This window comes from Cyanistes caeruleus, chromosome 7 (genome assembly GCF_971803275.1).
Source record: "Cyanistes caeruleus chromosome 7, bCyaCae1.hap1.1, whole genome shotgun sequence".
In the NCBI taxonomy this organism is placed as follows: Eukaryota; Metazoa; Chordata; class Aves; order Passeriformes; family Paridae; genus Cyanistes; species Cyanistes caeruleus.
The window spans coordinates 41107394-41134656 of NC_141707.1; the positions used below are offsets into that span (position 1 = coordinate 41107394).

Here is a 27263-nt window from a genome sequence, read left to right on the forward strand (position 1 = left end):
TGTGACCCTCCTGTGTTCCTGTGTGTACCAGGTGGATGCTAATACTGAAGTGCCTGAGGGTGAGTTATTATGCACACTCAGATTCTTCCTGTCGTAAGAGCTGCATGGAAATTCTATGGAAATCTTTTACCTTGAAGTTGTGTCATCCAGCAGAACTCTAAAGTAGGTTTCCAGAGCCTGGCTTTGTGTAACCTGTTGGTGACTGGAGACTAGAACAACCAGGAGCTCTGGAGTGCTTTCAGTGGTTTTTATCAAGGCGTTTTTAAGGCACCAGAGTGATGCCTTTGCGTGACCTGTCAGGCAAAGGAAACGGCGCAACCCTGGAGAAGCATGGAGGAAACTTTTTATGTTACGGTGATGTGGGGGCAGGATACACATGAGTGAACATTCACATTATTATTGAAATTCCAAGAAACCTTGCATTCAAAGACCTGCTGTTTTTGCAAAGCAGCTGTGAGCTGTTGATTTGAAGGAATTTGCTTTTTCATTTGCATCCTATGTGTGTGTGCTAGATGTTATTTTCAGCATAAATTTTATGTTAGTTAAATGTTGGTGCTACTTTTGTAAGAAGATAGCCCAAACATAATTCACTGTTGCTGGGAGATGAAAAGGTGGTAGTTTTGATGATATGGTGACGATCACAGTGATAATCAGCTCTTATCTCCAATATTCCCTAAAAAGTTATTCTGGGGTTTAGGAAATTATTTTAAAACTGGAAACAAAACTGATGCAATAACAATTCTCTGAACACAGCACGTGTCTGAAAATGACCCTCAGCCATTGCAATGGGGTGGGGGGGAGGTTCAGTCCCACGTAGCATTCAAGTCAATAAGGCTCAGCAGCTGTTTCTTCTGGAAGTAGAATGGGAAGTACTGTTTTCATAAAAACAAAAGCCTTTTACATCTGCGGAGTGAGGTGGCTGAGATCAGTGGATGCTGATGGTTCTGACATTACACTTTCCAGGTCTGTAGGCTAGGAGGTATCAAGCACCTGGTGGATCTCCTGGATCACAGAGTCCTGGAGGTTCAGAAGAATGCCTGTGGTGCACTGAGGAACCTCGTTTATGGGAAGTCCACTGATGAGAACAAAATAGCCATGAAGAATGTGGGAGGGATACCTGCCCTTCTGCGGCTGCTGAGGAAGTCTGTCGATGCTGAGGTCAAAGAGCTGGTGACAGGTAAGCTTGGAAGGGAAACTAGCAGAGAGCTGTAATGCAAGCTTTTCTGGACACTTATCTTGATCAGTTAAAACAGCACAGAGTGTAGAGTCATTGGGAGAAGTCAATACTGAGGTAGTTGCTCTAAAGCTCCACTTCAGGGTGGATTTTCCCTCATATGAGTGTCCTGCACACACAGCAGGTATTTCTTTATTGATTCTGAACATTTCTTTTATTATGAGCTTTTATTATCTTTTCTTGGCAACTGTTTTAAAGAAGTTCTTGCAGAATTCATAAGATGGATCCAAACTATGTAAATGTGTATGGTATTTAATCTGAATTGTAATCAAGGATGACTTCTTCAGAAAAGGTATTTAATCTGTCTTTCATGATGAAAAAGAAGGTTCAGTTCTGTCTTCAGCATGTTATTTGTATATACAGTTCTGCTGGTAATTTATGTCAGATTTCATACTTCTGTGTCTGAATGTCATGTATGGAGACTTTGCCAGGCAGGGGACTAGGGATTTCTGCCCGAGGGTAGAAGGTGGATAGCAGTTCTCTGTGGCTGATATATGGATGGGACATGCTCTGGACTTGTTGCTGTTGTTTCCAGGAAGAAAGTGTCTGTGGGATTTTTACGTCCCTTCTTGTATGTTCTCTGCTCCTCAGTACCTGACATCCCTGGTATACAGTGCAAGGTAGCAGGAATGCCAGGGCAGGCCATTCTTATTGGAAAAAAATCCAGCCAAAGCCATACCCTCTTCTACTGTTCACCTTGCTTTCCTCCTTTTTGGATGCTGGCTCTCCACCTTCTGCCTGCTCCAGAATTGCATCACATATTTAAAGTATTGTCTTTTAAGTTGTCAGTGTTGCTTCATGTTTGTTTGCTAAGTCTCTGCTGACTTTACTGCTCTGGAAATGTCTTCTAAGGGGTTCTCTGGAACTTGTCTTCGTGTGATGCCGTGAAGATGACAATCATTAGAGATGCTTTGTCCACGCTGACAAACACTGTGATAGTGCCCCACTCGGGATGGAACAGCTCCTCCTTTGATGATGATCATAAAATTAAATTTCAGACTTCCCTTGTTCTGCGCAATACAACAGGATGCCTGAGGTATTTGCTCTTTTAGAATACTCCCTTTTAAAGAGAAATCATGTTATCCAGCAGGTCTTTCTTGTATTGTAATTTTAAAGACAAAGGAATTGTTTTAATCTATAAATTACAGAGTTCTATCATGTAGACAGCTTTTACAATTGTCCTTTCTTCCCAAATAGAAAAACATGAAAATTACCAAGTTAGTCACTAGGAGTTGCTAACCAATTACCAATCAGCTGCATAAAAACCTTCTGTAAACTGGCTAGTAAGTGATTATCTGTCTGTCCTTGCACACACCGTGTTCCTTTGTCATTCCAACCTTCAGGAACCTGAGCTCCGCTGGGGAAGAGGCACGAAAGCAGATGAGGTCCTGTGAAGGACTGGTCGATTCGCTGCTCTATGTGATCCACACCTGTGTGAACACCTCAGATTATGACAGCAAGGTGTGTGCATGTCTCATCTACCGATACTTCAGTGCTAACCTGTGTGTCAGATCCTGGGGCTTTGTATAGCTCAGCTGAGCATGGTGATGTCCTCAACTCAACTGGCATTGCTCCCAGCCCCAGGTTATTGAGGCACAGCCAAGCTCAGCTGCATAACACAGGGTGTCCTCTTGTTTTCAGCAGTGCTGCAGTATCTGTTTCTTAGGAAAACAATAATAAGCTCTTATGCTTTTCATTTTCAGAATACTAAAGAATAAGCCACTTTAGCAAACACCACTCTTATAAAAATTGTCATATTTGAGAGAGATTTCATTTACCCAGAGAAGCGGCCAAAACACAGCCCAAGGTCCAGCATTAGAGTTTAGCACTTGTGCTCCCAGTGTCTTTTCTCCTCTGCTGAACTGGTTTTGTTTGGTTTGTGTCTGTGTGAGGAAGAACTGGTGACATGTGATGTCTCTCTGTTTTGGTTCAGACTGTGGAGAATTGTGTGTGCACCTTGAGGAACCTTTCCTACCGCTTGGAACTGGAGGTACCTCAGGCACGGCTGCTGGGAATCAATGAACTGGATGACTTGTTGGGAAAAGAGTCACCCAGCAAAGACTCAGAGCCAAGCTGCTGGGGGAAAAAAAAGAAGAAGAAAAAAAAAACTTCCCAGGAGGATCAGGTTTGTATTTTCCATGTACTGCAAATACCTCATGTGGGGTTTGGCTCACGGTCGGGGAGGACATAGCTTGACAAAAACAATTCTACATTGAATGACAATATAGAGGTTTTGTCCAGTTACAAATCTGTGTTCCTTCCTCAGTGGGATGGAGTTGGCCCTATCCCGGGATTTTCCAAGTCTCCTAAAGGGGTGGAGATGCTCTGGCACCCATCGGTGGTGAAGCCATACCTGACACTCCTGGCAGAGAGCTCCAACCCAGCCACTCTGGAGGGCTCTGCAGGATCACTCCAGAACCTTTCTGCAGGCAATTGGAAGGTATGGGAATTCCTGCTCCTTCTTTCTTTGTAGTCCAGCCCTTTTTTCTAGTAAGACCCTGGAATGTGTTTGTAGGGGACTTGTCATTTTCTCGTGTGCATCTGAGCATTCCCTTCTTGTCTGTGCATTAGTGCTCACATGCTGCAGTCATGTTTCCACACTGAAAAGCCTTGGCAGAGAGCTGGGGCAACAAGAGCCATATGGAAGCTGGCCTTTATTTTAAATAAACAGAAAAAGCTTCTTCCAGTGCATATCAGATCAAAACAACCTTCCGGCGTCTTCTAACTGTGAATTCTGGTGGGAAGGTGCTGTTGAAATAAGACCAGGACACATTAATTTACCTTGTTTCCATACGTTCCTGCCATTGTATATAATGTGCTACAAAAGCAGCACATGAGAAGCCTATATTGTGTCATGTATTTGTCATGGAGAAATTAAAAAACACAGCAAGCATTAATTGCTTCCTTTGCTTGCAGCAAGCCAGCTAAGCCTTTTTCAGTTTGACCGTTATGAAATTGGTATTTAAAAAAAAAATACAACAAAACCAAAGCCCCCTGCTCCCTTTTCAATAATCATCATCTGATCGAATACTTTCTCTCTTTGCAAGAGGAATGAGTGAAAAAGGGCAAAGAGCTAGCTCTTCATAGTCACAGAAAAAGCACACATCAAACATGTCATCTTTTATTGGAAATGACCAAACATGCTTGAGGGTTCCAGTGGCAGTGATGTGGTGGGCTGGAGGTAACTGAGGCTCTGCTCAGTTCGCAGCCTACATCCGCGCTGCTGTGAGGAAGGAGAAGGGGCTGCCCATCCTCGTGGAGCTGCTGAGGATGGACAATGACAGAGTGGTGTCATCTGTGGCAACTGCCTTAAGGAACATGGCCTTAGACGTCCGCAACAAGGAGCTCATTGGTACGTACAGACCGTCCTCAAGAGAGCACCTGCACCCAGATGTCAGACCTTGGATGGAAAACCCAAGGAGAGATTCCTCTAATGGCAACGGCACACTTGATGTTCCTGTGCCACATCAGTTGTGTCACATAAATGAGTCCTCCTGACAGCAGCAGCTTTCCAGAGCAATATTGCCACATTAGTTTGCTGCTGGCCAGCTTTTGTGGATGGGAGTCAGCCATACCAGACAGAGAACCCCCAATGCCAAATGGGATGGAAACACAGCTCTCCTTCCTTGGAGCTCAGTGCTTACCTGCTTGGGGGGTGCAGGTCTCCCACATGTTCCTGGGGATGGAACAGCTCTGCTGCCACAACAGCAGTGCTTTTTTAACAATCTTGGACAGGAAGGGAGGGAAGAAATCTTCTGGTAAAATATTTCCAGGAAAACACAGATACAGAGCAGCATCTGTGTCTTTGCTGAACTAAGTAATCAACAGGAGTGCTTGCTAGAAAAATTCAATTGTCATTTCTAATATTTAACCCTTTAAGCATTAATCTGTGCCATTCTTACTTAACATTAAACAAAACCCAACAAAATAATAATCAGCTTTCCTGCCCTGGGGTTTCTCATTCTGTTAGTGTTGAACATGCTTCAGCCTCAGGCTGCTGTGGCTTCAGTGAACTCTATTAACAAATGGCATGATATAAAAAAGTCTAACTTTCGTTACAAAAGCATTTTCTATGTGTAGAATTGTGGGGTCAAGGATATAACAACTGTTCATAGAGATAGGAGGATCATTATTCTCAAAAAGAGAGATACAGAGCTTTGTTATCTGTTTCTGAAGCTTCTCCATCTGGGGCATTCAGAGTGTGTTTTCCTGAAGTCAAGTGCTACACATGAGAAATGTGTAAAGAGAGAATCCTATTCCATAGCACCATCCCTGTGCAGGTCACACTCAGGTGATATTCTCTTGTCAGGATGTTTCTTCTATTCCTGGCAAAACTTTTCAGTTTGGGAATGGTCCTCCATCTCCTCCCTCTCCCTGTCAAAGATATACCTCTGAAAGAATTTTTGGCCTCAGACACACTCTGCAACAGACCACTGGATAAAACATTGTGGGATGTGAGGCGAGTTGTGCGCTACCCCATGCTAGAAACCCTTTTAGGAGCTTCTCTGCTGGTATAGGAAGGGAACAATGGGCTCATTTCACTGAAGGAAATGAGAGATGAGGACTCCAGCAAATCACAATATATGTTGGAACATGCAGCACGTGGCTGAGCTAGAGGGTTGGAAATGGTGGGGTATTGCTGCAGACAGCCTTGTGGGGATAGTTTTCCAGTGGGTTTCCTTTTGCCTGCAGAATTCCCTTTTGTTTATTTTTTCCTCTCAGGCACATTACACAAATAGATAGCAAATGACTTTGGGCAATGCTTCTTAATCTTCACTGTTATGTACAAATACATGTCTGATTAAAATCTATTAATCATTCAATTAACAGTACAGCCCAAACAGGAAGAAACCTTGACCTTATCTTAGTTACTGTCCCTTATGTGCAGCTTATCTCTGGCATCAGACAGCCACTGGAGCCTGACAGAGCTGACAGGTAGCATACAAGGTGAACAGAACACCCAGAAGAAAAAATTCCCAGTTACTGTAAGGATTCTTTCAATCCTCCCGTAGATGAAGCCCAGCAATGTGCACTGCTCTGTCAATCATAATAAGCAGCCTAATGTTTTTCCTTGAACAGCTCTGCTTTCTCCAAATAATTCTTGTTTAAAATAGTTCTTTTAGTGCAAAATTCAGCTTCTCACATTTTTAAGCTGAAAGAAAAAAAAATTTAAAAATTGTTATGTGGTCTCTCTTGACTATGTAAAATGTGAATTCTTGACAGGTTTTGATACTGTGCTGCTTCTCACTGCCTTCAGCTGCAGTTTTATGCTGAGTCCTGTGGTTTTGACCTGTTTCTGTGGGTGTGTTTCCAGGTAAATACGCGATGCGAGACCTGGTCAATCGGCTGCCAGGGGGCAATGGGCCGAGCATCCTGTCGGACGAGACAGTGGCTGCGATCTGCTGCGCCCTGCACGAGGTCACCAGCAAGAACATGGAGAATGCCAAGGCCCTTGCCGACACCGGTGGGATAGAGAAGCTGGTCAACATAACGAAGGGAAGAGGTGACAGGCAAGTAGGCAGCCAAGATCATACCCGAGCTGTTTGTGTCCATTTGAAATGCTTAAGAATGCAGGAAATGTTTCTTTGAGTGAAAAAAAAGATCTGCCTTTGCAGTCTGGGTCTGAGGAGCTGTCACCTGGAGTCTCACTGGGAGGGAGGAACCACCAGAACCACTGTCCTGGGCAGTGTTTTCTGTCCCAGGCTTCTGGAGGCTTGTACAGCTGCTCACAGTAACCATGGTCATGGGACCTGTTCAGGTTAAATGAGTTAACCAGTCACCTCTTCAACACCTACAAGTTTAATAAAATATTGGAGCTTTTCCAAGTCAGACTACGTGAGCACCTTTGTCAGGATGTATCCCAGCAACTGTGAATTGTACCCAGTCCAGCCCTTTGGTCAGTGGAAGGAAAAGGTGGCCCGGGGGACACCCTTGAACAGCATTTCCAAGCAAGGGCTGGCTGAGGGGAGCTGATCCTGCCCAGAGCTCTGGGGAGGCTGTCAGACGAGTTCTCTGCTGGCACCGTGGTTGTCTAGTGGAAATGGAACCTACAAGTGTGTGCTGGGTCAGCAGCAGGAGGCCCCTGTGGCTGGGGGATGGGGTAGCAGGAGCCCCTCTCGGGGTGAGGCTGCTGGCTTGGCTGTGCTCATGCTGGTGATGTAGGGTCTGGTTTGCCCCACAGCAGCAGGTTCAGGCTGTTGCAAAGGTTAGGAACACTGTTCTTTTGAAGTGGAATTCAGTGGCTTTCTAACACTGCCATATTTTTCACCTCCTCAGGTCCTCGCTGAAGGTTGTCAAGGCAGCAGCCCAGGTACTGAACACGCTGTGGCAGTACCGAGACCTCCGGAGCATTTACAAAAAGGTAAATCGTAAAATTAGCTTACACTGGAAAACAGTGCCACAAAAACTCCTCATTTATTTATAACTTGCAATTTATTCTGGTGTGGTTTTCTTTTTGTCACTCCACAGGATGGATGGAATCAAAGTCACTTTATTACACCAGTATCAACACTGGAACGAGAGAGATTCAAATCCCATCCTTCTCTATCCACAGCCAATCAGCAGATGTCACCTGTCATGCAGTCAGGTCAGTCAGGTAGGGTGAAGGGGACCTGCTGTCACATGTTTTTAACTCAGCCTCTCCATTTGGTACTAATTCCATTTAAAACACAGAGGTCAGGCTGTTGCTCCTTGGTGTTTGAGCAAAGTACTTCACGTGCTCTGAGTGCTCTCTGAGCTGTTCCTGCAAAGTGAAATCCTCAATGAATAGAGCTGGACATTGTTACCAGCCATTACTCTGTTCAAAGCCATTCCTCCTGTGCTGTGTGAGGATTGTGGAGTGGCCTTATGGAACATGGGGACCTGGCAGCAACACACCCACAGGGAGAAGCTCATTTTCATTCCCAACTATGTCATGTTCCGTAAGAATGAGCAACCAACCTCAAAACCGTACTTTCCTGACTCCTCCTCATTTATTTCTCAACTTTGTTCCTTCAATGTCTTCAGTGCTAGGATTTAAATCTTCGAGACAGCTGATACAAATCCTACCTGAAGCCTTTATTTTGTCTTTATTTGGCATTTTATTTTGCCCAGTTTAGTCTTCTAGAGACTATCTAGAGCAGGTCTCTGTTAATACTGAGAAATAATAATGAATGATAATAATAATGAGAATTAATACCTACTTACTGTGACTGCTAAAATTAGTGACCAGTACTTCTTTACGTAAAAGTAACAACCCCCACACATTCCTTTATGACATGGTTGACTTGAAAAACAAGGACTCCACCAGGGATTTATTTTCCTACAGGAAGTAAACCTGTTGTGGCATTTGTGCCAGAGTTCCTCTCACCACCCAAGGAAGCCCGCACAGCTTAGGCTCGGGGAGTGACTGGATTCTACCCAAGTGTAAAGGGATATCCTGACACCAGCTGTCAAATTTCTATCTCAACGCTTTCTCTCCCAGGATACACCAGAAGAACAACTCTGTTACTCCAGTTCTTTGAATGACAAATAAGAAGTAGATGAGCAGCTCTAATTTAATATTCAGAGGATGTTGTATTTCAAAGGCAGTTTAGTAAAAATTCCTAATAGGAAGTGTCTGCTTTCCTGCTCTAGAGCATGACCAAGCCCAAAGGAGTCAGTGGAAGTTGGTGCGAGGCCCACATCCCCAGAGGGGCTGTGCAGCACCGTTCTGGGCATAGCAGATGCCTGTTGGAATAGATATGCTTGGCCTGAATCTGAATGTTCTTGTTACAGTCACTTCATTATCAAAACACACATTATTACATTGACCCATATCAGAATTTTAATAACATGACATATTTAGCCATGAAAATGCTAGGAAAATACCAGTAGTTAAACTATCCATAATTTCACAGAATTCTGAGCTGTGATGTAACAGACACATCAGCGGAAGAGGATTATCCTTGAATTAATATTTTGAAGCAAAATTTCTAGATTTTTTTTTTTAAGGATTTTTCTCCCATTGCTGGAGTCTTTCTGAGCCAACAAAGCCTGAGTGATCTGTAGGGAGGATTTAGCAGAACAAACTTCTTACAACTGCAGTTGAGATTCAGCTGCTTATTGACAAACACAAAATGATCCCTTGCTGGGATCCCCCATGGCCATTGGCCTCCTAGAGCACACCATGCCCAGGACTCACCTGTGTATCCAGGGATCACTGAGGCCAGCTAGGCTGGACAACTGACAGGGTGGCCTTAGACCATCACCATTAGCAGAGTATCATCTTCTTCCTCCACACAGGTGATGTCCTAGGCATGGTAAGGTCCCATATCTGGGCTGTGAGCATCACAAAAGACCTGTGTCTGCCTGTGAGCACCACAGAGCAGTGACCACTGGCAGCTCTGGGCTGTTCACCCGGGAATAGCTTCAGCTGTTCCGTCCTTACCCACCCCCTGGTTGTGCACCCTTGGAGCAGGAAGTGGTGAGGAAGGCTGGGTGTGCAAAAGGCTTTTGTTGTCAATCTTGAGACCCTCTCTTTTCCCGTCAGTTGGCAGCACGTCCTCGTCCCCGGCTTTGTTGGGAATCAGAGAGCCTCGCTCCGAGTACGACAGGACGCACCCTTCTATGCAGTATTACAGTAGCCAGGGCGATGTCATTGCACATAAAGACATCTACACTGGTAAGAGACCAGCTGAGCATCTTCTGGAACAGGAAGCTATTCCTTGTGGGAAGAGTTCACAATCCTACACAGACAACTGCATTAGCGGGCTGGTCACTGCCAACTGTTGCTTTCCATTTCCATTCCTTGTATTCCCTGGCTGTGGCACAGGGCAGGGTCGCACCTGGCTCTACTGTTCTCTGTAAAACTTCCCAGTACCAGAGTAAACACAGATACTTTCTATATTTTGAGGTAAGAGGCAGTTAGAATTCTTATTTTTATTTAAAATACTAGTACAGAAAATTGTACTATTATGTACATTATATTATGATGATGATGTTATAAATTTTGATATGCAGTTGTATATTATTATATTACTAAATTATACCAAAATTTCATTTTTTCTCTGATCTCTCTTTTCCTTCTTACTATGTCACACAAGTAGCAAACCAACAGATGACAGTGACCAAAGAGAAGGAAACTCCTTGCTTTAAAGATTTTGAGTCTGTAAAATGAGAAACAGCAACATAAGCCTCCTGGCTTCACTGTAACTGCTGCTGAGGGACAACATTTGCCTTCATTCTGTTATTACACTGTATCATTAGTAGGTACTGAAGTTGGCAGATTTAATAGCATGGGTACTACTTAAAAGGCAAAATAAAAACCAATAGACTTAAAGCTGAATGAATAAAGACTGAATCTTATGCGTTAAACTTTATTCTCCCAGGTTCCAGCAAAGCTTCACCAATTTACATCAGTTCCTATTCCTCACCAGCCAGAGAACAGAACCGGAGGCTGCAGGTGAGCCCGGAGCTGTGTCTGGGTAGCACTGCCAGGGCTCAGCGGGCAGCCTGGGGCTCTGGGCACGTGCCCTGTTCCCACAGTTGTGGGGTCAGTGCCCTGAGCTGCCGGGGCCTTGGGGTAGCTGGAGCCTGGCTGGTTCCATAGCACCTTCTTACAGTAGGAATTGAGACCTCTTTTCTGAATTGAGTTGGGTTTGGGCTGGTTTTGGTAGGTATGGCCAGGTTCTGTACTTAGTGTACTTGAGCTCTAAAGTTGTGCACTTTTGGAGTTACTCCCTTTGAATGATGTAGGAGGAGACACACAGCAGACTCAGGCATTTCCTCCATTTCTCTGGGTACATTTCATGGAGATTTGAAAGCTTCATTACTATCATGGGTAGAGCTGCACTTGGGAAAAGTATTTTCTCTGCTAATTATATTTTTGAAAGTTTATTTTGCTATCATTTTACCAGCAGCATCAGCAATTGTACTACAGCCAAGAAGATACCACCAGGAAAAACTACGATGCCTACCGGTTGTACCTGCAGTCCCCACACAGCTACGAGGACCCTTACTTTGACGATCGAGTTCACTTTCCGGCTCCTTCAGATTACACCACACAGTATGGACTGAAATCAACCACCAATTATGTAGACTTTTATTCCACCAGACGATCTTCTTACCGAGCAGAACAGTACCCAGGCTCTCCTGACTCCTGGGTGTAGCACCAGAGAGAAAAACCCAGTGTGCTTCTTGTCTGGCTTGAGAAGGACTGGAATGGCCCCGTGTTGTTTCGGTTAAGAAATGTGAAAGTGAAAGAAAAGAAGGAAAAAGGATGATTTTTTTTTTTTTTTTCTGAGTGAGGAATTGTCAGGAAAAAAAAGCTGGCAGGGATGGTTTTGCTCTGCTTAGATGTTAGGTATCATTACTTGTAGCTCCTGTAGTCTGGTGAGGGTGTGGGCGATGTGATGAAAGGTTTGAGAATTGAGTACGATGAATTTGGAAAGTGTGTAGGTCAGAGCAAATTAAAGCTGATTTTTTTATGTGAATAAAAGTCTTGTTCTGATAGTTTGTACAGAAAAAATCCAATGGCTGCCCTTGTTTTATTGCTATTACTGAATGTCAGGATTGTATGCTACTGCGTCATGTAAATTTCTTCGTTGGTGTAAATATGGAAATGCCACGTTGGTCTCAAGTGCCATCCATTTGTAATGCAGTGTGTCATTGGAAAAGGATTTTGAAACATCATGCACAAAAAAAAAACCCAAACCAAGAAAGTGTTATGAATTCTAAGAGGAAAAGAGCCCAAACTTTAAAAAATGAATAGTGTAATTTTGAAGCACAAAGTCCAGTCCAGTATATCCACGTCTCTCCCATTCCCTGCCTATTTCATAAGGAACTTCACTGCCATTTTCTATGCACATGGAATAACAATAAATATGGAAGTCTCATCCATGGAAAGCTGTTCCCTGTTCATTTTTTTCTCATTATTTTCTGTGTGTGATATTCAGAAACAAATACCATGAAAATGAAGTCTAATTGCATGTTCTTAAGCAGGTTAAACATATCAAAACATTTGAGCTATTTTCCCAGCTCTTTCCAGTGGAAACGTCCCACATGTGTCAGGCTGACAGCCCAGAGTGTGCTAAATCCAGCACCTTCCTACCAAGACTCCTCAGATTTGGGTTTTTACTTTTGATATTGGCAATCCAAGATACTTCAGAACTCTAGCCTGTTTTCTTTCCATCACTCCTCTACCCCTCCCCTTGCTCTCTCAAGGAAATTGAGGTCACCTTGCTGTCCTAGAAATGATGGTCTCCATTCTGACTACATTCTGCTTGGATTTCTTTCTAATAAAAATGTTTCATTATTTTAAGTAACTGAATCACAAACTCTCCTGTGCTGTACAGTCTGTTACCTGTACCTTGTTTGTAACCAGCATGATTGCTCTGCATCACTGCATTTTCCTTGGGTTTTCAGGGTTTCCAGTATCCTGAAGAAGGATTGAGAACACTGGGAAAAGGCTAATGAGTTTTTCTATCAGAGTAAACAGACTTGAAGAGAATCTATCTCAGCCAAGGATGGTACTCAAGCATGCATTCTGCGTTTGAGTTACTGTATCAAAGACTAACTTTCTTACTTCTTTCCCTAAATGTCAATTAATGTCAAACTACCATTCTCACAAAAGGTAATTTAAACATTAATAAACTTTTTTAAAAACAAGGCAAACATGACTTAGTAACTACAAGTGGATTCCTGTAGCTGTCAAAAACAGCAGGCACTAGGGGAAAGCTGTCGCTGAGATGTGCTGGAAAGTTGGTCATTTCCCATCACAGAGTGCAGAGATTCATTTGTAGCCGTCAGGTAGAGGTGAGGGAAGGACTCAGTGCTGGCTGCCCCACTTGGAAACCTCTCCAAACACTGCCATGGAGAGGGGAAAAGTGACAGTCTGCCTGGAAGGCAGAAATCTGCAGCAAGGTTCGTTATTTGCTCAATGCCACACTGTACAACACCGACTCTCTTCTGGGTTGCACAAGAGAGCCAGTTTTATTATTCCTGATTTTCTTTTATAGACAGGTCCGAGAGGTAAAATTCTCATTGGTCATTAAACCAACATATCACCATCACTGGACAATTAGGAACTACACCCTTTGACTGTTTCTTGCAAGTAAGCAACAAGGATCCAAACAATACCAGCAAAGGTTGTTTTCCTTCTTCAAGGACTGTTTGGATTCTTCCTTATGATTTCTCAGGCCAGAGTGAGAATTAGTTTCACACAGGCTCAAGCTAATGCCTGAAGCCTAAAAATCTCTTATTTGACCATTGTCAGTTCCCATAGCTCACAATTAGCATCGAAGTGATATTCATGAGTTCCGTTATCCAAAGGCATCACTACTTTATTAGAGATTCTACATAGTTTGTATTGAGATGCATACAACTTACAGGGCATTCAATAGTTTAAGATGCATGCATTTTCAAAAAATATGAGTTTTCTTTTTGCTCCTATTAAGGTTTTTACCCCATCAAAAGACGATATTTATTTGGCTTGGTTTATGACATTTTAATTCAGAGTTGATAATTACATCACAATTAAATAATGTGGAAGGTCGACCTTGTTTCTTCCCGTGGCAGGATGGTTGTGGTTGGACAGTGACCTGTGGGTGGTTGGACAGCTGTGCTGGCCTTTGCTGGTTATTCTGCTGCTGCACCCATTGCATTTTTTTTACACCACTTTGCAGACTAACCACAGGAGCAGGAATTTTCTATTTTTTGCCATTTACTAGCACACCTGCCCAGGGAACACTTGCTGTGCTGAGTCCCGGGCTGTGTTTGGAAGGACTACAAGCAACATTTCAGCTGTCCACATTAACTTGCCTGCCCTCATTCTGTGGCAGCATTACCAGTATTTTTAAATAATGTGTAGGAGTTGAATTGACTTTTCATTTGGTTTGAACGGAAAGAAATGCTTTAAACATAGACAGAAAACCAAAAGCTCAGTATGACATGTGTTCAACAATGGAATGGGCAGGTATGTGATGGTATGTGTGAAGAAACTTGCATTCTCCTTTTAAAACTCTGGTAAGTATTCATGTTCTGATACTTGTCCTCACATCCCCCCGTAGAGCTTGCCTCAATGTGATTAATTCCTCTATATTCTTTTTCAATTTCATTCTAATTTTTTTTTTAACTACATTCCACAGACAAGGAATAACTGTTGTTTAAGTTGTTTGTATGAGCCATGTCACTGAAGATTTAGTGTGCAGTACGCTCATTGTCACACCAGTAGAAATGTATAGTGCTGTATAGAACACAGCAGGTGTCCCTTTGGGAGACTGCAGCAGGAGCATTGCTTCAGACATCCGAGGGGCTGCATCAGCTTGTCAGGGTCAGCTGGTTCACTGAGCAGCACTACTCCTAGAGCAGGCCAATGCTATTAGGCACCATATCTCCTTACTGCTTCAGGGCACCCCAGATATTAGCAAATACATACCATTTTATTGTATGAAACAATACAACAACACCTTCTGGTTTGTTCAATGTTATATGAATTATGTGTAAAAGAATAAGACAAGAAGCAGGATATATAATGCGCTAATTTTCAGCTAGCTCTCAAGGTCAGAAGGACTGTGAAATGAACTCTGCCTATTCATTGCCAAAAAGCAATTGCACTTTGAGAAGAAACTGATATCCATTAGGATGAAATTCCAAAGGCCTCTGTCCAAGTATGTTACAACCTTATTCTTTAGAATCCACCCACTTATTCCACTGCCCGGCAATACTTTTTTAAACATGGGCACTTTAGGTGAATAAAGCGTGATACCAAAGGTGTATCTTTTTAGTCATTCTGTGACAAAAAAAATAAATCTATAATTAAAATCAGCCAGTAAGGTTCCTCTGCTTAATAATGTTGCCCCTTACCTTCCAGCACCTTCCAGCCTGGAGACTTCTTTTTCTCTTTCTTTTAGTCTGAGAAGCAACCGGATCAGAACCAGGACCTGAACTTGTCAGGTTTCCTACAAGAAACAGGCAAGCTTTACAGATGTGAAGCAAGACTTATCCTCCAGATATTGTCAAATACATACTATATGCACTAGTTATATCAATACGAACCCCACTGAAAATATGGCTACTTTCACTTCTCCTTGCTTCAGACACTGAACACAGATGATCTCTCTACCATTATTAACTTGTGCTGAACTACCATAAAACAGAAAACCAAGGGTGGGGGAAGTTGAAGCATGTATTAATAAAAAATAAGCTATATACCTGCCCCAGAATATTTGTTGTCTCCATTGGTCTCCTGGAGCATCTAAAACCAGCTATATTGACTCATCTAAAAAGGTATTGCCTGCCTGTCACTGAGCTTAATAAAAAAGTAATAGTATTTCACCATTCAGTTGCCAGATATAAAACCAGTATCAGTTTATATCAGTAGCCACAATTTAGTAATTCTGACATTTGAAAACAAGCAATACTGGAAATAAGACAGAAAAGGGAAAATGCTGCAGAGTCATGAGGATTTAAATAAAAGAGAGATCAGACTTAAAATATGACACATGAGGAAGGTATTCTGTATGTCTGCATGCTAACTGCTTGTTTTAGATGTGGACTAAGTCTGGTGTATAATTATGCTAATAGCTGTCAGCTGGATTAGAGCAGACAGTCTGCTTGGGAACACAGTGATTTTTGTTCCTGCCAAGTGACTTTTCAAACTTTGCAATCAGCTAATAACCTGCCTGTAGAATGTAGATTATAAAGGAGAAATTTCCAGGAAATAGGAAGAGTTCCAGAATGCTGAAAGTATTCTCACACTCAGGAAAATTTTCTATGACTATTGTCTCTTTATCACAATTAAAATTCTGTGTCTGTCCTCAGGCTTTCCCACATCTGCCTCTGTTATGGGGAAAAAACTAATTCTGAAAATACATAGAACCATTACAATACAAATTAATTTGTAATTCAGTCATTCACAAATTACTATCATTAAAATAAATCTAACCCCAGCATCAGATGAACATCTCTGAAGTCTAATATTTGTGTGATGGGGAAATGGGACTGAGGATGGCAGGAAAAGCAAGATATTTCAACTGCACTATCCCATGGCCACAGAAGGATTATTCTCTTCCTGATTCTTCTCACCCAGACAAACCAGTGTAATAATTTCCAACACGCAAAAGATCTAAATGAAAACAGAAAGAAGTCTAAATAAATGAAATCATTAAATCTGGTTTACAAATCTAAGGTGGTGCTGTGGCATTGTTGAGGTAGTGCCAAGGGGTGCCTGTCAAGAATAAGGTGCTCCAACAGTACTACATAAATAGGGTTTCCATACACAACAGATAGATATAAGATGTATCTATCTTAAAAGATATAAGATATATAAGATATATAAGCTATATAAGATATATAAGACATATAAGACATATAAGACATATAAGACATATAAGACATATAAGACATATAAGACATATAAGACATATAAGACATATAAGACATATAAGACATATAAGACATATAAGACATATAAGACATATAAGACATATAAGACATATAAGATAAAATATATCTTTAAAGATATAAGAAGTGACAGAGGAAGTAAAGAGGGTGGAAGAAAAATTTAAAAAATGGTATATTATATTTAATATGGTAAGAAGTCAACATTAACTTACAATTTCTTATTTAAACCAAGTTCCCATGCTTGTCCCAAGAATTCCTAGAACAGATGTACAATGGCACTAAACCTTATAATTTTTATTGCTTTAGGCAGCACACCAAAGCTGCACTACATGACTGCCTTATGTGGTAAGTAATGAAACTTCACCTCTCCAATCTGTGCAGTAACAAACTGCCCAGGTACATAAACTGAAAAATCAGTATTTCTCTGCTGATGCAGAGTAACATGAATATTAAAACCCCTTACTACTGACCAAGTACTTCAGAGTAGGCTTCTTTTGTTCTGTCTTCTGCAGATCATTTTACCTGAATTTATTTCCCCAATCAAAATTGCCACCATCCACTTCAGGCTAAATCCTTACGGGCAGAGACATGCAGCATTATTGACTTTAAGATTTGCAAAGTAAGTTGTTTTTCTGGGGAGGAAATTGCTGCTTTTCAAAACTATTTCCTGCCTCATACATACAGAATTAAACATCAGAGAGATCTAGTTTAGACTGGATGTCCTTTCATTTTTTTCTCCTTTAAAGATCCAAGCCAATAGTAGCTACCCATAAGATGGTTGTTGTGCTATAAATACCTACTGGTTTCTTAGTCTATTTTCTCTTCCATTTTTTTCTTTTTTTTTTACTTAATTTCCCCCTTCTTTAGATTCCACTTAATCACATCCTATTTTTACATTCCCTCTCTCCTTTTTTTTTTTTTAATCATTGAGATCAAATTAAAGACAATTCCAAATAATTACAAGACTAATTTTTTTCTTCTTTCATATTTTGCTTTCAGAATCCTTAAAAGTGCTAATTTTTGTGATGAAATGCTTTAGCACAGCAAAGCAGAACATGCTTACAGCAATGTAAGAACATCTTTTGGACACTAGGCTCGTGGGTTCCGTGAGGCGCCTGCAGCCCGGCGCAGCAGCGCGGCGGGCAGGCAGCGCGGGCCGGGCCGCCCTCCCTGAGGCGGGCACCGCGAGCAGCCGTCTCCTCCGGCCGCCGAGCGCCGCGGGCAGCAGAGGAGCCAGCGCCGGTCGTGCTGCGCTGCTGCTGCTGTGCTGTCTCACTCCCCGGAGCGCACACACATCCCCTTGGAACGCTGTAAGAACGCCCCAGGACCCCTTTCTGCCGCCCTGCCCTTCCACATCCTCCTACAGCCCCGGGGGTACCGCTGTCGTGATACGAAACGTTACAGTCACTGACAGGTTCAGAAACTGACAACTTATGTCATCAAGATTTCTTCATCCATAGCACAGTTTACAACATAGATGGTAAACATTAAAAGATAATTCCTTTTTTCCTTATTTTTTTTTTTTTTTTTTTTTTTTTTTTTTTGTAATTTGAAATACTGAAAATGAAAATGCTGAGGAGTTTTTACAGTAAATAATTTCAGATTAGCTGTATCTACTTTCGGTTGTGTTTCTGCTATGTTGTGTAAAACGTCAATGTTTATTAAGGTCGTGCATTTTTTTTAAAGAGGGCACGAGAATGACAATATTTTACTTGTCTCAAACAGACACTACTGATTGAAGAGGGTAAAATTTACCTCACTAAATCAAGTCGTTTCAATGTTAAGCAATGATTTTTAAATGTCCCTGCCCCTCACACCGCTCCTCACACCGCTCCCCGCCCCTCACACCGCTCCCCACACCGCTCCCCACGCCGCTCCTCACGCCGCTCCCCACACCGCTCCTCACGCCGCTCCCCACACCGCTCCCCACACCGCTCCCCACGCCGCTCCTCACGCCGCTCCTCACGCCGCTCCCCACACCGCTCCTCACACCGCTCCTCACACCGCTCCCCACGCCGCTCCCCACGCCGCTCCTCACGCCGCTCCCCACACCGCTCCTCACGCCGCTCCCCACGCCGCTCCTCACGCCGCTCCTCACACCGCTCCCCACACCGCTCCTCACGCCGCTCCCCACACCGCTCCCCACACCGCTCCTCACACCGCTCCTCACACCGCTCCCCACACCGCTCCTCACACCGCTCCTCACGCCGCTCCCCACGCCGCTCCTCACGCCGCTCCCCACGCCGCTCCTCACGCCGCTCCTCACGCCGCTCCCCACACCGCTCCTCACGCCGCTCCCCACACCGCTCCTCACGCCGCTCCCCACACCGCTCCTCACACCGCTCCCCACACCGCTCCCCACACCGCTCCTCACACCGCTCCCTATCCCTCACACCCTCTCACCGCTCCCCGCCTCTTACACCGCCCTCACACAGCTCCCTATCCCTCACACCGCCCTCCGCCCCTCACACCTCCTCTCACGCCACTCCCCGCCTCTCACGACCACGTCCCGCCCCGAATTGCACAGGGCGCTGCCGCTCGGGTCGGTTCGCGGTTTCCAGCGCGGTTCCGTGCTCCTGCCCTGCCCTACACTGCTTGGTGTTGGTTCTCGGCGCTCCCGCTCCCACCATGGCGCTAAGGAGGGGTATCCCACCGGGCCGGCGCCATCCCGCAGGTAGGGGCTGGGGCCGCTCCGGGCGCAGTGTGAGGGGCTCTGCCGCCGCACTGTCCCACACAGATGCAGCTGCTCCGCGGAGAGGAGCGGCAGTGTGGGACCGGGAATGGTGGAGGCGGGTGTGTGGTGCGCGGCCCGCTCGGCCCTGCAGGTCCCGCAGCCGCCCCATCACGGGTGCGCTCGGTCGGCGGGTGCGGGGCTGGTGCCGCTCAGTGATCGCGAACGAGTTATTGAGGGATAGCGAGAGAAATGGGTGTTCATGTTCAATTAAATGTCTGTGTTTAATCTTACAGCCATATCCCTCGCCTCCTGTAGTAACGTGAAGAATTTACTTCCACTCCACCAAGACCACCCTGCCCTGATAGATCTCTCTGTGAGGCAGCCTTCGAGCAGCCTACTGTTCCAGCCGCCGCTCTGCCCGTGTGGCGGCTGTAAGGATGTAGTACTGGTATTTTAAGAGTATAGTAGCGAGAGTAGTAGCGCCTGTGTTTGTTGGGGGAGCATGTAAGTGCATACAGTGAAAGCAGCTCCTGGGCCCTCCCAGGAGCTGTGCGGAGCTCTCTCAAACACACTGGTGTGTGGGCTGTGTCCCGCCTGTTCTGGGGCACACGCAGAGATGCTGCAGGCCCAACCTTTGGAGCTGCGGGATGGTCACTGCAAGGACAGCCACTGCCTTTGAAACTTGAGGAGCCGTCACTACAAGGCTTTAAACCAGTTAGGGCTTCACCTCGGTTTATTAGGAGCAGCTAGTGCTTAAGGAGCACATACTTGTGTGTCTCCCCGTACCTCTAAGAATTGTTTTGTTTTCTTGAAAATATTTTTTTGTTAGGAGTTTTTTTTAGCATGCTTTTACATGAATTTGGGATGTAAATAATTTTTTTCAGCTTGTCTCCAATCCATTCTTGGATTTTTATGTGTGTGTGTGTGTGTGTGTGAGGGATAGTTGAGCTGTACCTGAAAGGGCCTTTAAACCACTGCAGTCAGTGACCTGGAGGAGGTACTGGTCTTTCTGAATTTGCATGATAGTAAACTATCTGTTTATGATAGTAAACTATACTGTAACTTGTAGACTTGCAAGTCTTGGTGAAGCTTATGTGTGACTGCAGTGGGGACCAGCTTGGCTGAGGTGTGGAGGTAGCAGAATAAGTGGTTTCAGCCATGTACTTAGTGACCAAAGTTCAGGTGGGCATCTTTATTCTGACCAGTATTCAGCCAAGCTATCTTTGTTTTCGCTTGGTTTGTTTTTGTGTGGTTTTCTTGTTTGAGTTTTTTTGTTGTAGGGATTTTTTTTGGAGAGGAGAACATAAAGGGGAATGTGCCTTCTTACTTTCTTGTTTTATTTTTAAAATACATGGTTTTTTAAAAAAATGGAAATTAGAAAAGATTTTGTCACTTAACTGTTAGATTAAATGGCTAACAGGTCACTTATAAAAATTAAAAAAAAATGAGCTCTGTATTCGAAGTTTGACATACTTCTCTATTGCTTTGGAAAGCAAATTACAAAACAGCTTTGTGGTGCACCCCAGATGCATCTGTGTTTAACTCTTCCCCCACCATGGATGTGTGTGAGCAGGTGGGACAGATGTTCCTAGTGGCTAGTTTCAAGTCAGTGCAGAGATAGAAAGGAAGACGGGTTATTTTTAATCACTCTAGATAACGTTGTTTTGTGGGCCTATTGGTAATAGACACAATTCCAGACTCTCCATGCTTCAGTATCTCTTCCTGTGTTGGGTATCTCCTCCTTGCCTAGCTTTGTGTAAAGCCTCATAGAATTAAAATGTCTGTCTTTGGATCTCCTTGTCCTGCTAAATTAAAACTAGGAACAATGCTTGTATTTAGAAATTGCCAGTTGTGCATCTGAGGGAAGGTCCCAAACCAAAAGTTGTGGGTCTAGGTTCAGTTACCTTTTTTTTTTTTTTTAATCTAAATCCAAAATTCTAGTGATTTTCCTGTTTGTGGTTTGGCTGGTTCCTAAAAAGACAAGGGCCTAAAATCTGTGGGAGAACACTTGGGATAACTTGCACTGGGGTTCTGGGTGAATTTATATAAAGAGAAATGATGTCAAGAAGACCTCTTGAAAGCTGCCAGGCCTTTTTTTGTGTGATCTGGTTTGTTGCTGTTGATATTTGGTTTGGTTTTTTTACATATCTTGTCATCCTAGTTTGAAGATTTGAAGGTGCCTCAAAGACGAGGAAGTTTCACACCTTGTGAGTTGAGGGTGTTTAGAATCTCAATTCTCTTTACTGATAGATATTTGGAAACAAAGGGTTGAAACTTTCATTTCAGATACTTTTCATTTTGCAGGTAGGCTGCCAGAAGGATTAAGTTCAGTCTAGGTCTCCAGTGTCTTTGCAGCTGTAAGATGATTGTGCAAAGAATTTGCTGCTTATGCAGCAGTGTAATTAACTGTATTATGTCATTTTATATAGAGAAGAAAAGCCAAGTCTAGCTATAGCATAACTCTGATATTGTAGTGCTGCTTTTGACATGACTGAGGGAGAATTTTTGTTTTTAAAATAAACCCACAATCAAGAAATACAAGATCAGGAGTCAGATTTGGTAGAAAATGGGTGTTAGTTACAGATGGATACAAATGCATTTCTCATGCTAGCTAGTTGAGTAATTCTAGAAATCTTTCCCCATTCCCTATTCTCTCCTGCCCCCAAATTTAAACTCTCACCTTGATTGTTCATGACCAGAATAGGAGTCTTGCTGAGAGGTGAAGCAACTTGTTCAATAGCATGAGAAAAGAACACTAAGGTTGTTCTTTCTTACTTACAGTTTTAAAACTTAAAATGCTCTTCTGAAGCGAAAGTATTTGTTTTAAGAGAATGTTTTAGATAACTTTACGTGTTCTTTGTTCAGAATTCAGTTTTCAGACATGCCTCAGAAAGTAAATTGTTATTGTTAGGTCACCTGTAACTTAATTAGTGTTAATTAGTTTTGATTGGCAGATATGTTAATAAAATATAATTAACCATGTTGGAACATAAGATGAGTATACATCTGGTTCTTATCTGCATTATTAGATTTATTCTGGAATACCCTGAACTAATCATGAAACCCTTACTGCTGTTAGTCACATTGTTCAAAACCCTGAAAGTGGTGGTGGTTTGGTTTTCATTTTTGTTTTTAAAATACAAATCTGAGATGTAATAATTTCTGGGGAAGAATGCATATTAATGTAGTAAGATGTTAAGGTTTAATATATGTAGCAGTGCCTGAAACCACTCTGATTCCTTGATTTTTGGTATCTGGAAGTTGATATGAGTCCGCCACGACACAGAATTTTAAAGCCTTTGCTGCACCTCTTTGGCTACTCCTGTGTATGTGTGTGTACGAGTAAGGCATGGAGTTAAATACTGAAAGATTATTTCTGGTTAATGGTTTTCTGGAGGAAAAAGTATTCTCTTCTTGTGTATGTAATGTGGTATGTAATTCTGTAGCTGTTTTTACTTACATTTCACTTTCTTCTTGCAGTTAAAGCTGGAGGTATGAGAGTGTCTAAAAAGCAAGAAAATGGACCTCTTGAGAAAAGTACTAAGCCTCCAGGAAAAGAAAAGTCAAGGTATTACAATGCAGGGCCTGTTCACCCCTGCCCTGTAGTTCAAGTTCATAGGTACTGATCTTTGAAAACAAAGAAAACTCTTATTCTACAAGAGTTTAATTCTTAAATTAACTTGTGCAATTATAATGCTGATGTTGAAGTAAGTATTGTTTTTAAAGGACTCCAAAACCCAACAACTTCCAAACCCAAGGACAGTGCCTTGCAATGAAAGGCAAAGGCTGAATCTCACCTCTATTGTCATGTTTTATGGAACACAAATTAAAAAAATATATTACATACCTCTGCCTAATAAAGGAGTTATTTCCAGTACAGTTATTTCCAAACAGTTTCCAGTGGAGTAGGAATGAGCTTTAGGCTGTCCACATTCTGAAGTAAATTAAACCTACATCAACTACCCCCAAGGAAGAGTCTTATCTCCTGTATAGGCTATACCCTCTATTTCAGTCTAAAATCTAATCTGGCTTTTGCTGTTTGCTACTTTATAAGGTTAATCAAGCTGTTTTGCCCCAAAAACGAAGGCATGCTTCTGTTTTGAATAAAATAACAGCAACCAGTTGATGTGGTAATTAAAACAAGTATTGCAGCTTTTTCAAAGACTGAACATTTTTCTTAAATACACTAACTTTTCTTAAATGTCACTTAACTTTTTGTTAAGTCAACCAATATAAGGATATGACAGTTAAATTTGAAAGACTTGTGATGTTCCTGAAGTTTTTTATTTGTTGTTGTTTTCTTCTGGGATTAGAAACTTTTTATTTTCACTTGTCACCAATTGTCTGAGTGTAATTTTGCAGCTGTCTTTTCCATAGTCATAGTTACTTAATGGTATAAAGAGATCTTAAATAACTTATATTTGTCAGTGTAGCAAACTGTTGATTGGTAAATTGAAATGTCAGTAGGAATGTCTTGCCTGATCCACAGAATCATTAACTTAATTAAAGCAATATCTACTTTTTCAAGGGTCATGTTTGTGGTATTTGGGGTTTATAATGATTTTTCCCTACTCCATTTTAAGCTACAGATGTCAGTGGATATAATAGTATCATCAGAAGAATGTGCTGTCTGAAGTTCTTCCTGTTGTTGAAGTAAATGATTTCATATCCACAGATTTGTTTATTTGTGAAATATAGGTAACATGGTGTTATTCACTAGAATATGGAGGATTTAATGAGATATTCTTGTGAAAAAAAAGTTCTTGCTTGACAAATAGTTGCTGTGAAAGGAAACACTCTCCAAAAGCAGAGAGTGAATTCTTTTCATGCGTCTAGGTTGGAATCAAGAAAACTTTTTGTAGATCAGAGTATAACTGCTCAGCTTCTGAGAAGTTATTTCAGTGTATGAAAAAAAAAATCCTTTTTGAGATAGTCAAGGATATTTCTTATACAGTGTTTTTGTATATCTGAATAAAATAGCCTGTCACACAGATTTTCTGTTGTTCCATTCTGAAACACCATGCCCTTTTTGATATTATATAGTTTTCAATGTGATGAAAAGACAGCTCCAAACCCTAAATTTATATTGCAAAATGTTCTGTATTAAGTCTGGAAAATGAAAGTGGCAAGTGCTCAAGTGTTTCTGTGAGATGGAAATGCTAAACACGTTTTTCTTCTGCTTTACAGTGCTATTGTCAGCTTTGCAAAACCTGAGAACATGGGTGTCTTGGTAGCAGAAGCACTGAACAAAGTAAGTCTGGAAGAAAAACTCAGTGTTTCTTCATAAATCTAAACATGAAAAAAAAGTTGAAAAGTGAACTTTCCTTAAACTGGTGTCTGGGAGTTGCAGGTTTTTTCATCTGCCACTAAATATTCTTGGGATGATTTGTTTCTGTAGTGGTTGTGTGGCTGAGCTGCTAGATAGCTAGAAAGTACCTGGCCTTCTCTTCTTACTGATTCCTCTCCCTCTCTGCGACATGCCCTGGGTAGTTGTGCATACCTGTACAGAGAAGCACAGCCAGACAGTGAGGTGTGTCCTGCTTGTGAAGTAGCATGGTGCATTAGCTTTAATGAAATATGGGGAAGAATTACCAGCAGCATGTGTCTGGCTGAACTGGGATTACACTGCAGAGCAAAACCTTGTCTTCAGTGCTTTATCCCACTGTGGAAATCACTCCAACTTCTGTAAGGGTCCAGCAAAAATACAGAGCTGTTTGAGGAAGGGAGGTGGCATGACTGGCAGGGGCAGGGGACACCAGGATGGTGATCCAGTGTCCTGCTCTGTGAATGATCTCTGAGACAACAGGCACATCATGTCCTACTGCTGTCCCATATCTTGCTGTTTCATCTGAGGCCTGACATCACTCAGTCAAGAACCTTTTGACTTCTCTCATAGGAATAACATGGGATCCTGTGAAATCTTGTATCCCACAGCTGCTAATGGACCCTTCTGTTTATCACATGCTTACAGCTCCTGCCCTGTGTCTCAGGCTGCTGGTGCAGACTCACACCTGCCCTTTGGAAGAGCTGATTTTACAAGCAGCTCTTTGGTTTGCATGGTAATCTGAAGACCTGACAGTTATCTCTCTGTTATATTCTTGCAGTCTTCAGACTCTGAAGCATACAAGAGTTCCTCATCCCTAGAGCTCAATAAAACATCAGTTGCATAATTGCAACACAAGCCTTTTATCAACAGTTGTGTTTATATCTTTAGCCTGTAAATCTTGAATTTTTGCTTAGACTGTTTTAAGGAGAACAGATACAGCTCATCCTCTTTCTCTTCCACCTGTCCTCATCTCCTCTGTTCTGACCCACTGTTTCCTTCTCCTGTTGGTTTCCAGAATCATTTATATACATCAGAATGTATATAAAGCTTCCTCGCTACTTTAGAATGTGATAATTATCTACTGTAATAATGATGATTTTGAACCTGGGAAAATAAGAATTTGATTCAACTTACTGTTAACTCTGGCATACTGATTATTTGCTGTTTTCCTTATCTTGGAAGCTCATTCTATGAACTGCTAAACAAGGGAAGAAAAAAAGATTAAAAAATTCCCTAAAGGAAGTCAGACTAATGTCACTTTGAAAACAGAAATTATAACTAAATATGCCGAGTTGCTGTGATTGTGTGTATTAATCACTTGAACTTTTTGTGGGTTAAGGTTTTACTGCTTCTTTTAAACTACTTTAATAGGATGAAATATAGAAAGAGAATAGCTGAAAATCTGTATTCTATCACAACTTTTTTTCTTCCCCCTTTAATGTTACAGATGAGCCACAAAATCCATGCAGCAGCATTACAAGTGGCTCACCAAAAGCCTCAGCCTACTTTGGAGAAGTTCATATTGCCTAAAAGAATTTACATTATTCAACAGCCACGGAAATGTTAAGATAATCATTGAAATACTTATGTTTACTTAAAAGTGAGTTTCTATTTCATATAGCACTTAGCACGCTGTGGTGAAGTGCTCAAAAGCTATGTGCCTTGTATCTTGCTGTGTTTCTGTTACTGACAATAAAATATAAGAAGAGTTACTAAATGTACTCAGGATTTATTACAATACCATGGCTTCTGTCTAGCCTGTTACTGGTATATAGTAATTACTCAATACCAAAAAGTTTCACTTACTGTGTGAGTTTTTGAGTGAAGTAATGGAAACTGTCAGCCCTGTTGTTTTGGGTTTTTTTTTAGTTTAATGGTAGCAAAGCTGATGTGAACTTGATTCTAAGAAAGCGGGTCATGACTGAAAGACATGGGGCTTCATTCAGTTGAACCTGAGGTTTTCCATGGTGAATGCATGCCTGAGACTTGCTGCATGATAAGTAATTCACAAAGTCCTGGGAAGGTTTTCAGTGCAATGTAATAAGTATTTTTCTCTTGCATTTCTTTCTGTAAGAAAACCCAGCTCCTCTGCAGGGATGCAGCAAGCAGGAAGAACTCAGTGGAAAAAGTCTATTTGAACCTATTTGGGACTGGGGTGGCTAAATGAAGGAAGTACGTGACTTGGAGCTGACCCCTTGGCATAGGAGGGCAGGTAGCAGGGAGGAGACAAGGTGCAGAGAATGCTGTGACTGCAGTTTGGAGTTAGAGTTTGTAGAATGGGGTATGAGACTTAGCACTGACTGGTAGTTGTAGGGATGTGAAGGGTCAAGCTTAAAAAGCGGGAGGAACTAGTGTAAATCCCAGTCCAGGCAATGTCCTTGAGCCATGACCTGCTTGCAGTGACCCCAGGGACAATAGAGAGAGCTAGAGGATAATAATGTCCTGCTATTGAGATTTGGTTGTGCAGCTCCACTGACTCTGAATTTAATTCTGCTATGACTATATATATATATATATTTTATGGTAGTGATTGCAGAAGAGTACTGTCCCAAAACTGGTTCTTTCACTTTTTTGGTGTGCAAGAAATTGATCCCCATACAGAGTGGAGGGTTTTGATTTATGTCTAATTGTATGCAGAAGGGAGTGCTGGGTGGTGAATTGTCAGAGCT

General features: G+C 42.3%; 2 protein-coding genes and 1 long non-coding RNA gene across 47 annotated transcripts in view; 2 read left to right on the forward strand and 1 right to left on the reverse strand.

The window, feature by feature from the left end:
- PKP4 (plakophilin 4) overlaps nt 1-12097 on the forward strand; it is a 63386-nt gene extending 51289 nt beyond the window's left edge. For 17 of the 41 annotated variants that reach the window (XM_086896536.1, XM_086896565.1, XM_086896543.1 and 14 more), the window contains 12 exons: nt 964-1177; nt 2087-2270; nt 2578-2695; nt 3168-3359; nt 3501-3674; nt 4436-4586; nt 6549-6744; nt 7511-7595; nt 7703-7829; nt 9744-9875; nt 10582-10655; nt 11110-12097. In XM_086896536.1, coding sequence (XP_086752662.1) covers nt 964-1177; nt 2087-2270; nt 2578-2695; nt 3168-3359; nt 3501-3674; nt 4436-4586; nt 6549-6744; nt 7511-7595; nt 7703-7829; nt 9744-9875; nt 10582-10655; nt 11110-11361 — 1899 coding nt within the window. In that variant the 3' untranslated portion in view covers nt 11362-12097. The remainder of the gene's footprint in view (nt 1-963; nt 1178-2086; nt 2271-2577; nt 2696-3167; nt 3360-3500; nt 3675-4435; nt 4587-6548; nt 6745-7510; nt 7596-7702; nt 7830-9743; nt 9876-10581; nt 10656-11109) is intronic. The other 24 variants (XM_086896548.1, XM_086896557.1, XM_086896556.1 and 21 more) reach the window with 3 other exon arrangements.
- On the reverse strand, nt 1383-19327 carry LOC111932410 (uncharacterized). Of its 3 annotated transcripts, none has more exons than XR_015288912.1 (4): nt 19066-19327; nt 16137-16316; nt 15056-15150; nt 1383-3982 (listed from the first exon to the last, which is right to left on the reverse strand). It is a non-coding gene; the product is annotated as an uncharacterized LOC111932410 (long non-coding RNA). The 3 variants fall into 3 exon arrangements; XR_015288913.1 differs by lacking the exon at nt 19066-19327 and adding an exon at nt 18801-18893; XR_015288914.1 differs by lacking the exons at nt 16137-16316; nt 19066-19327 and adding an exon at nt 18899-19035.
- Nucleotides 19184-26311, forward strand: DAPL1 (death associated protein like 1). Of its 3 annotated transcripts, none has more exons than XM_086896588.1 (5): nt 19184-19268; nt 19562-19699; nt 22749-22836; nt 24456-24519; nt 25240-26311. In XM_086896588.1, exons 1-5 carry the CDS (start codon nt 19223-19225, stop codon nt 25297-25299), a joined length of 396 nt encoding a protein of 131 aa, XP_086752714.1. In that variant the 5' UTR covers nt 19184-19222; the 3' UTR covers nt 25300-26311. The 3 variants fall into 3 exon arrangements, with proteins under 3 accessions (XP_086752714.1, XP_086752713.1, XP_086752715.1); XM_086896587.1 differs by having other exon boundaries at nt 26042-26311; XM_086896589.1 differs by lacking the exon at nt 19562-19699 and having other exon boundaries at nt 26042-26311.
- Nucleotides 26312-27263: the final 952 nt, after the last annotated feature.

Coding starts and splice junctions, on each gene's coding strand:
- DAPL1 (XM_086896587.1), top strand. CDS start 19,223: ATGGCGCTAAGGAGGGGTATCCCACCGGGCCGGCGCCATCCCGCAG. Junction 19,700..22,748: donor GCTCTGCCCGTGTGGCGGCT/GTAAGGATGTAG, acceptor TTCTTCTTGCAG/TTAAAGCTGGAGGTATGAGA. Junction 22,837..24,455: donor CCAGGAAAAGAAAAGTCAAG/GTATTACAATGC, acceptor TCTGCTTTACAG/TGCTATTGTCAGCTTTGCAA.